The sequence below is a fragment of the Motacilla alba genome, chromosome 1A, assembly GCF_015832195.1.
Source record: "Motacilla alba alba isolate MOTALB_02 chromosome 1A, Motacilla_alba_V1.0_pri, whole genome shotgun sequence".
In the NCBI taxonomy this organism is placed as follows: domain Eukaryota; kingdom Metazoa; phylum Chordata; class Aves; order Passeriformes; family Motacillidae; genus Motacilla; species Motacilla alba.
In genome coordinates, this window is record NC_052031.1 from 49,566,151 (window position 1) to 49,575,431 (window position 9,281).

The 9,281-nt window shown below is 50.2% G+C and overlaps 1 protein-coding gene and 1 non-coding gene across 2 annotated transcripts; both read left to right on the plus strand.

Moving 5' to 3' along the window:
- The first annotated feature begins 411 nt into the window (after window positions 1–411).
- Window positions 412–8,266, plus strand: RPL3 (ribosomal protein L3). Its single transcript, XM_038153390.1, has 10 exons — window positions 412–476; window positions 1,511–1,703; window positions 2,208–2,376; window positions 3,231–3,366; window positions 4,560–4,746; window positions 5,130–5,290; window positions 5,582–5,683; window positions 6,161–6,256; window positions 7,387–7,506; window positions 8,157–8,266. Exons 1-10 carry the CDS (start codon window positions 474–476, stop codon window positions 8,199–8,201), a joined length of 1,212 nt encoding a protein of 403 aa, XP_038009318.1. The 5' UTR covers window positions 412–473; the 3' UTR covers window positions 8,202–8,266.
- LOC119708895 lies at window positions 4,864–4,956 on the plus strand. Its single transcript, XR_005259238.1, has one exon. It is a non-coding gene; the product is annotated as a small nucleolar RNA U83B (small nucleolar RNA).
- Window positions 8,267–9,281: the final 1,015 nt, after the last annotated feature.

The following is a 9,281-nucleotide window of genomic DNA, read 5'->3' on the forward strand; positions in this document are numbered from 1 at the left end:
TGAAATTAAATGAAATTTTGAAACTCCAAGAAAGGAAATGAAATGGAAATTCGTGGAATGAAATTTCAAAGTTTCATTAAACTGGGTGGCATTTTGAGGTTTCATGAAATGAAATTAACATAATGAAATAAAATTTAATTTAATGAAATAAAATTAAACGATGAAATGAAGCTTGATGAAATGATCCGAAATGACACGTCAAACTTGCATGCCATGAAATGAAATGTCAACATTTCATTCATTTCATGAAATGTCGTAGAATGAAACGGAATGAAGCGAAATAAACACTATCTGTTGAGACCGAAGTTCCCCGTTTGCTCGGCCTTGTTTTTCCGCGCATCGGTGCCCGCGCACCTTTCTGGCCGCGCTCGCCGCCCGTAGCGCCGCGCGCCCTCTCGCGAGACCGAGGGCCGGGGCGCTTATAAAGGCTGCGCGCGGCGGCGGCGGCCCTTCCGGCGCGGCGCGTGGACAAGATGGTGGGTGCGGGCCGGGGCCTGCCGCGCATCCCGCGGCATCGCCGCCATCCCGCGGCATCGCCGCCATCCCGGCCCCGCCCGCCGCGCCGCCCCGCGCCCGCCGCCCCCCGCTCCTCCGGGGCGCCGTGCGGGACTCATCTCGGGGCGCGGGCCAGGCGTTGCGCCGGGAGGCCGGGCGGGCCAGCGCGGTGGCGGGCGGGACGCGGGGTGTGGGTGCTGCGGGCAGCTGTGGGGGCATTTGGGGTGCTTTTTTTTTGGGAAGGGGGGTGGCTTCTCTCCAGAGAGCTCCCGTGGTTATGGCCTTTTTGGGGCTTTAAACTTCGCTTTGGGGTAACTCGTGTCGAGTATTTTTTTTCTTTAATAAGGCTGGGGGGTATTTTTATTTCCGTGTACAGCTGCACGGTAATTTTCTTATTTTGCGTGTGCGATTGGATGGATAAATCTTCCTTAGGGCTGAGTTCTCCGGATGGAAGCCAGTCTTTGCTGGCTCTCGGGTTGCAGAGGGAGGCTGCAGGGGTGGTACTCGAGGGGAAAATCTTGGGAAAAATTACTGCGCCTCCACCCAGAGCGGCTGGCTCAAAAGCGGGTGTTGAGGTGCTGCTTTACTGCAGTTTTTCAAACTGAAATTGTCTCTGTAATGCTTATTTTGGTACCGATTAATTGAAAAATGTGAAGCTGTCCTGTACTGCATTTTTTAGACTTGTGGGGTGGGCTGAACTTACGGTGGCACGCTGTGGCCAGATTATAGCTTCTGTAGTTCCTTGGCTAGAGTGGGACTTGGTGACATCTTAGAACAAGCTCGGAAGGGGCATTAAAGAAATCTGAGAAGTACATAGTTATTGCGTGGGGATTACACTTCTGTAACATAATGGAGTCCAGAAGCCCAGCAGGTGACAGTGGGAATTTCTGGAATGCAAAATGTCTTGGATATGTGTAATAGTCACATTCTCAGGCAAGGACAGAGCTGGCCTTGGCCCCCAAGTGGGGTAAGAAGTCTCTGTAGCAAGCACTAAGTGTTGGTTTTCTCTCCGCAGTCTCACCGCAAGTTCTCGGCCCCGAGGCACGGCTCCCTGGGCTTCTTGCCCCGCAAGCGCAGCAGCAGGCACAGGGGCAAGGTCAAGAGCTTTCCCAAAGATGACCCCAGCAAGCCTGTCCATCTCACCGCCTTCCTGGGCTACAAAGCTGGCATGACCCACATTGTCCGGGAGGTGGACAGACCTGGATCTAGTATGTACTAAAGTTCCTCTTAGAACAGGAGGTGGGTTTGGTCAGGAATGGTGACAGGTGGCCCCTTCAGTAGCAGCTCTGGGTTTTAGTCCTAGCTTGACTTCACCCTGTTCTGAGTCCAAGTAGGTGGTGTGTTTCTGGTGCACCCGCTGGTTTGGTTTAGCTGCACAGTAACAGGCTCCTTGGGATGGCTCTTCTGGACAGAGGGACATCAGTCAGCTGCCTTCGGTGGTTTTTTGGAGGTTATCCAATCCTGAATGTATTGCTTGCTGCCATCCATTTTGCCTATCCAGCTTGGCTGACCTTTCTCCTAAGCCAGCCTCAAAGTTTTGCGAGGCATTAAGTTGTGACTACAGAGTTGGTGGCTTTACCCTGCATCATCTCTGTGAAAAGAGCTCGAGTCATTTAACCTTTCACACGGAGGACTTGGGAGTGAGAAAAAACAGGTGGTGTTCAAAGAGTTGCTGCTGGAATTAATTGTGCTGTGTTTGTGTTTCCATCCAGAGGTGAACAAGAAGGAGGTGGTAGAGGCAGTCACTATTATAGAGACCCCTCCCATGGTCATCGTGGGCATCGTGGGATACGTGCAGACTCCTCGTGGGCTCCGTAGCTTCAAGACCATCTTTGCCGAGCACATCAGTGATGAGTGCAAGCGCCGCTTCTACAAGAACTGGTGAGACAGCAGGGCCTTGCCTGGTCTCAGGCCGTGCGTCGTGTTTTACTGTTGGGTTGCAGTGCTCATAGCATGGCTTTTTATTAGTGTTCAGCTTTGACAGACTGGCCTAATAACGGGATAGGCTGTAGGAATGGCTCCGTGAGGGTGGCAGCATAACTTCAGGCAGTGCTGGTGTGGGTGTGGTGGCTTTGGGTCTGCCCAGGAGCTCCCTGACAGGCTACACGTGATGATACTTCGACGGGCGGACATAAGGAAATCGCCTCAGGCGCTTGTTGTTGAGTGTCGAGTCCTGACTGTAGCCTGTTTTCTCAGGAAAGGGGAAGACAAGTGTCACTTGTGATTGCCGTTCCAGGCGCTGTTGTTGTGATTGAAAGTGTGCGTTTGCCCAAGTGTGGCTCCAGCGTGTCTGGAGCTTCCAGCCTGTTTATGAACTTGGCAGGCTGAAAAGGTGTCAAGAGTGGAGCAATAAGGTTCTCAAGGGTGTTTAGTAATGACCTTGCTGTCGGGCACACAACGGGGGGAAATTAAGGTGTTTTGAAGCAGATCACAGTCATCTCACAATTGCTTTAAAGGTCTTGTTTTTTTCTGTTATTGTTTGACATCTCCTTACAGTCTTTTGTTTTCTGTAGCGTGAATGTTAATGTGCTTTGGAATTCATGGCAGCTCCGCTCAGCTTTGGCAGTTTTGCCACTGTCTGATGAGCTCCAGGCTCCGCTTGCCAGTGGAAAAGAGTCATTAGAAGCTGGCAATGAGCCAAAGCCAACTGAGGTGGCAACTCCTTCCGCTCACCCCACTTCCCTGGGGACTGATGAAGGGCTTAGCCAAACCTTGTCTCTGCTCTGCTCCTGAAGGCACAAGTCCAAGAAGAAGGCCTTCACCAAATACTGCAAGAAGTGGCAAGATGAGGAGGGCAAAAAGCAGTTGGAGAAAGATTTCAATAGCATGAAGAAGTACTGCCAGGTTATTAGAGTCATGGCTCACACTCAGGTGAGTGCCTGTGGGCTCAGGTATGCTGGAAACTGCTGAGAGAGCAGACTTTAAACTTGATCCATCTCTGTAGGAAGATTTCTGCCCTCTGCAGCTTGATGCTGTCTATTCAGCACATTACACATTAATTCTCTACAGAGCTGTGCTCACTGGATGTTTGAGGAGCCTTGGTAACCACTGGCTGGTTTTGAAGGAGTGTCCAAAAGAGACTGAGCTGTAATAGGAACTTTTTGGGCTCAGTCCTTTGCTGATTCTGTGTAGACCTAGACTCTTAATTTTAGCTAAAAATTAAACCAGACTGAACATTGAACTCAGGGGTTCATGTGCTCAGCATTGTTTCAGGCTGCATTCTGTTGGGGTCGTGAGCACTCAGACTTTTGGAAGCTTCTCTTGCTCAGCTGGAGGAGGTGTTCTGCTGAGTGATGTGGTGTCTCCCCAGCTGTCAGTGCTCTAACTTTCTTGGGAGATGAAATAAATCTTTTGAGTTGGCTTTCAGTGCAGTAAGATGGCAAATTTTACTAGAATTAATTTCCTGTAGTATGCAGTAGAGGTAATGTTGCAACCTCTTGATTCTCTCACCAGTTCCCTCTATAAATACAGTAGAAGTAACTCTAAGTGCAATCCAACCCAAAGCAGCCTGAAGTGTGGCAGGTTCTATCAGACAATCACAACAGTTGGAGTTGGAGGGGACCTTAAGGATCATCCAATTCCAGCCCCTGGTGCTATGGGCAGGGGCACCTTCCACTACACCAGGTTGCTCAGACCCCTGTCAGACCTGGCTGAGCAGTTGTAGGGGTGGGGATGGGGGGCCATCCAGAGCCTTTCTGGCAAACTGTGCCAGAGACTCACTACCCTCATAATAAAAATAATCCTTAGGTCAAATTTAAATCCACTCTGTTTCAGTTTAAAAATATTGCCCCTTGTTTCTTGTTATTCCTCGGTGGAATTTTGCTGATGGCTGTGGGGTTAGAGAACTCTGTGTTACTGTGGGTGGCATATCACTTCCAGGTGCAATGACTTGCAAGCCACTACACAATTTTCCCTCTTATTATAGGGCCTTCTTTAAATTCTGTATTTTGGAAAAAGGATACTAGAGAAATACATTAGGCCAGGGCTGGAAGGATGCTGGGCCTGTTAATACAGGGTCCATTCCAGAAGAGCAGGAGCTGAATGCCGTGTTTTCTGTGTTCTAGATGCGTTTGCTCCCCCTGAGACAGAAGAAGTCTCACCTGATGGAGATCCAGGTGAATGGTGGCACTGTTGCTGAGAAGGTGGATTGGGCCCGGGAGAAGTTGGAACAGCAGGTGCCTGTGTCAACGGTCTTCGGCCAGGATGAGATGATAGATGTCATTGGAGTCACCAAGGGCAAGGGATACAAAGGTAAACGCATGAAAGTCCTTTTCTTTGTGATAGGATACAGTTCTTAATGAAATCCTAGCCTTGTGTTTTCATCAGAGCATGTACCAAGAGCTGGGTAGGTGAATCCGTACTGCTGTCACAGTTCAATGATGAGACCATGGAATGAGCGCTGGGCACAGCGCCTGACATCCGTGAGGAGTCATTCCATGCTGCCTTCCTTCTGAGAACACAACCCAGGGACAGCCAGGGAGGGAACTTCACCAGGAAATGTTGATTCCTGGGATGCTGGGTCTGTGCTTCCCTTTTGTTGCCTGGGGACTGCAGCTTGAAAAGGTGGCTGAAACTGTGATTAAAGACTTCAGTGACATCTCAGCTTGACACCAGACTGCTTTGGTCCCTTGCAGGTGTCACCAGCCGCTGGCACACCAAGAAGCTGCCGCGCAAGACTCACCGTGGCCTGCGCAAGGTGGCCTGCATTGGCGCCTGGCACCCCGCCCGCGTGGCCTTCTCCGTGGCCCGTGCGGGCCAGAAGGGCTACCACCACCGCACCGAGATCAACAAGAAGGTTGGTGTCTCTCAGCTGCTAGGAAGGAGCAAGAGCTGCCTGATGTCACTTCCTTTGTGACAGTGAACAGAGTTGGGAGTTTTGCTTGGGGTGTTTTGCTGTGTTAGAATGTTGTCTTGGGGATAGTGGCCATGGTTACTTATGTTGGATAACTAAAATTCTTGGATGGCCATGTGTTTCCCAAGCGCAGCAGACTGTTTCCTCTGAGGCTTTGTAGAATTCCTTACGTTTTATCTGATGACAGGCTCTTTCTCCTACCTTTTGCTAAGTAGACTTTCTTTCTGGTTTTAGATTTACAAGATTGGCCAAGGTTACCAAATCAAGGATGGAAAGCTGATCAAAAACAATGCATCGACTGATTATGACTTGTCTGACAAGAGCATTAACCCTCTGGTGAGTTGCTGCAGCTCTGTGCCAAGAGTCTGCTTGTGAGCTGCAATCCTTAGAGGCAAATGGGTCCTGATATACGTCACAAAATGATTAAATGAAGAGCTCTTGAATAAGTCAGCTGCTCTTGGGGGTGGTGGTGTTTAGTCAGCCTCAGTATTGATTTGTATAACATGGAAAGTGAGTTTGTTATGTGGCATTAGGACAGAGATGTTGCAAACCTTGAATGGTACTTGTACAAGGAATAACTTAGCAAGGACAGCTTTTGCTGTTTCATCAGCTTCTTCTGCTGTTCTTAATAAAAGCCCTACAGCAACAAGTAAACAGCTGCATTAAGAAACTTGACCAGTGAAAGGCAGTACTGGAAAAAGGATTTCAGTGGATGTGGGAATGGCCATGGCCCAGAAATGGTGTGAATCTGTAGGCAGATGTGATCACTGGTCCTGCTTGGTACAGAGCACTGACTGTTCTCTCCTTGCTCAGGGAGGCTTTGTCCACTACGGTGAGGTGACCAATGACTTCATCATGGTGAAGGGCTGTGTTGTGGGGACCAAGAAGAGGGTCCTGACCCTGCGCAAGGTGAGTAGTGGGCTGGAACAGTTTAAGGGAGCTGTGCTGCCTCTGGTGCAGGTGTGTGGGAACCCAGGACATCCCTCTGGGTGCCCTGGATGGCCAGAGCCACTGGCAGGGGGCTCTGAGACCCTGGCATGCAGCCAAAGACACACGTGGGGTTTTGATCTTAGCCCGTGGAGCAAATTACCAGCTCTGTATGAAGAATTACAAGCCACACACACACAAGTTTAGGTATTGTAGTAGAAGTAGTCACGAAGTGAAAGGAAGAAATTTTGAGTGCTGTACAGGGGGGTTTTAAGCCTTGTACGCAGGGGTTCAAGTTTTGTACATAGGGGTCAGGAGTTACAAGATGGAGGGATTTGGGTGTGCCCTGTCCTCCTTCTTTCTCCTTCCTAGCCTCCATGTCTTTGGTGATGTTGGCACTCACAGATTGGATTAGTGTAGAAAGTCACTATTCGATATAGATAGTAGGCATTGGGGAAAAGGTATAAACATGTAACACATAATGTATGATATCAAAGATGGCTCCAGCCCCCTGGGAGGGCAGTGTGCCTTTGTCTGAGCTGCTGAACGGGCCACAGCAGTTCAGGAAAATAATCTTTTAGATGACCAACAATAAACAACCTTGAGACCGGACAACAGAAGACTACTGAGTCTTTCTTTAAAGGCACGGGTTGGAGCAGAGACTTTTCCATCTTTCGGGGTCACCCCAGTCCAGGGGTGAAACCCCACACAGGTGGTGTGTGCTGTTCTTGGGAGTAATAAGACTTGCTAGAAAGAAAAGCCTTCCACACAAACCCACCTTGTAGTAATGGCCTTGGGAGTGGCATGAGGTCATTTCTGAGGTGTAGTGATGGACATGTTTAGGCTTGAGAAATCTTGTGACCAGAAGGACCCTGCGGAGTGGGGCTTGTGCTGCAGGGAGCTGGCCAGTCTTCAGCCTGGGAGGCCAAAGGTGCAGGGTGGATGGCTCCTGGTCAGGTGTTCCTTGCACATGGCAGCAGCCGAAGTCTGAGGGATCGAGGAGGCATTAGCCATGGAGGGGACAAGAAGTACCCAGTGTACTGGAGGCTAAAAGTGCGCTGCTGCTGCTGCTTGCTGCTGCTGCATTACTCACCTGGCATCTCTCGTTTTAGTCCCTGCTTGTGCAGACCAAGCGCCGGGCCCTGGAGAAGATTGACTTGAAGTTCATTGACACCACCTCCAAATTTGGTCATGGCCGCTTCCAGACAGCTGAGGAGAAGAAGGCTTTCATGGTAAGGGCTCTTCCTGGCTCATGTATTGGTGTATCACTGGGTTGTCTTCGAGCTCATGGCAGCTGGTAGCTTTGGCCTTAGAGCTGTCATGTGGCCTAAGTTCCCGTGAAACAGCAACTTCAGTTGAGAGGCCTCCTCCTGCCTGCTTGGTTATAACTGCTGGGGGCCTGGCATCTCTGTTCCCCAGTGACAGCTCTCACTGTCTGAGGGGTGATGCCGTGTTAGGGCACAAGTTGTTCAGTGTTGCAGCACGGAACAAGCACTGCTCCATTTCCTCTCAGAGCAGCTCACGAGGAGGGTGCTCACAGTGGTGAGTGGCGTTCCCAGTTTGTCGCTGGTTGGAGAGAGCAGCCGGGAGCTGTGTGAAGGCCCTGGCAGGGTCAGAGCGGTGCCGTGCTCAGGGCCGAGCAGGAGCTTCCCACCAGGTGGCACCAGCGTTGCTGCTCAGGCGCATCCGGAGTCACCGGTCAGCCCAGTGCGGCTGCGCCGCGTTCGGCTTTTCCCTCTGGCTCTGGGCGTGGGGTTTCCAGTGGGTTGCAGATTGGAGGGCTTTTTTTGCCTTGATTTCTTTACAGCTTTTGTGATTAGGATGTTTTGTCTTTTGTGCAGACTGCTGTTTACATAGCTTGTTTTTTGTGGGTTTTTTTCAGGGACCACTCAAGAAGGATCGCATTGCAAAAGAGGAGGCAGCCTAATGGGTGGAATGGTCCTGTTGCCTGTGTGCTCTCAGACCAAAAAATAAATATTGTAAAGAAATTAATTTTGCCTCTTCTTGTATGCGTTGCTGTGTCAAGCCTGGTACTCTGACTGTGGGTTCTACATGTGGATCAGACCAAAGAAACGTGTAACATTTTAGCTCATGAGCATCCACCTTATAGCAGCATTGCTCTAAAAAAATAGAGCTGTTATTGCTGGTTTTGCAGAGCAGATTGTGGGTCAGAGCAGGATGTCTCTGGGTGTGTGAAATAGCGAAGCAGCAGGGGCCCTAAATGTGTTTGGAGTTGCTCAGGTATTAGTCCACCTGTCGAGCCCCAGCTGGGTGGACAGAGCTTTGAGCCAAATGGGTTTTGAAATAACCCAGACAGTTCGAACCACTAAATTTTAGGAAACTGGTGGATGCTGGTTGTTGCCATGGAAACCTTCCACTGTCTGTATGGCAGGGGCTGTAGCCTGCAGACTTTGCAAATACAGTTTGTTGCTGTCCCTGAGAGCAGCAGAAGGCAGCAGGGATCCTGAAAAATCCCAGCCTCACAACAGCTGGATTTTTCAGCATTGCACGTAGTTCCCCTGCTGAAAGGTGGCAGGAGGCAGGCCTGCCTGGGTGGGGAGGAGGGTGATCTGCATCCCACCCGATGAGGAGGTGGGAGAGCTGTGAGTGCTGCTGGTGTTGTGTTACTGCCTGGCCTAAAATACCCTGCTGGCTCCCAGGGAGATGGTTTGCTGTGTCCTTCACTGACCATAACTGGAGACATGGCAGCAATTGAGGCAATAACTGCAGACCTTCACACCAAAGTGTAGCACTGCCCTGAAACAGACCTGGGTTGGCCCTATTTGCGTATATCTAAAGTGGGGAAAGGTGGGACGTGGAGATTTTTTTGTGTGGTGGTGCATGAGAGCCTTCTAAGAGTTAAAAAGGTGGCAAGAAGGAGGAAAAACATTTACCTTGTTGCCCTAGAAACCAGACTGGGTGACTGAAAGAGCCGCCTGGCTCACTGTCAGCCTCATTTAACACATGAACCTGCTGGCTGATTTCAGCCAAGTGAAAGATAATAAAT

Excerpts from the sequence above, each read along its gene's own strand:
- RPL3 (XM_038153390.1), top strand. Across the intron at positions 4,747-5,129 it reads CAAGGGCAAGGGATACAAAG|GTGTCACCAGCCGCTGGCAC; the intron begins GTAAACGCATGA and ends GGTCCCTTGCAG. Across the intron at positions 5,291-5,581 it reads GCACCGAGATCAACAAGAAG|ATTTACAAGATTGGCCAAGG; the intron begins GTTGGTGTCTCT and ends TTCTGGTTTTAG.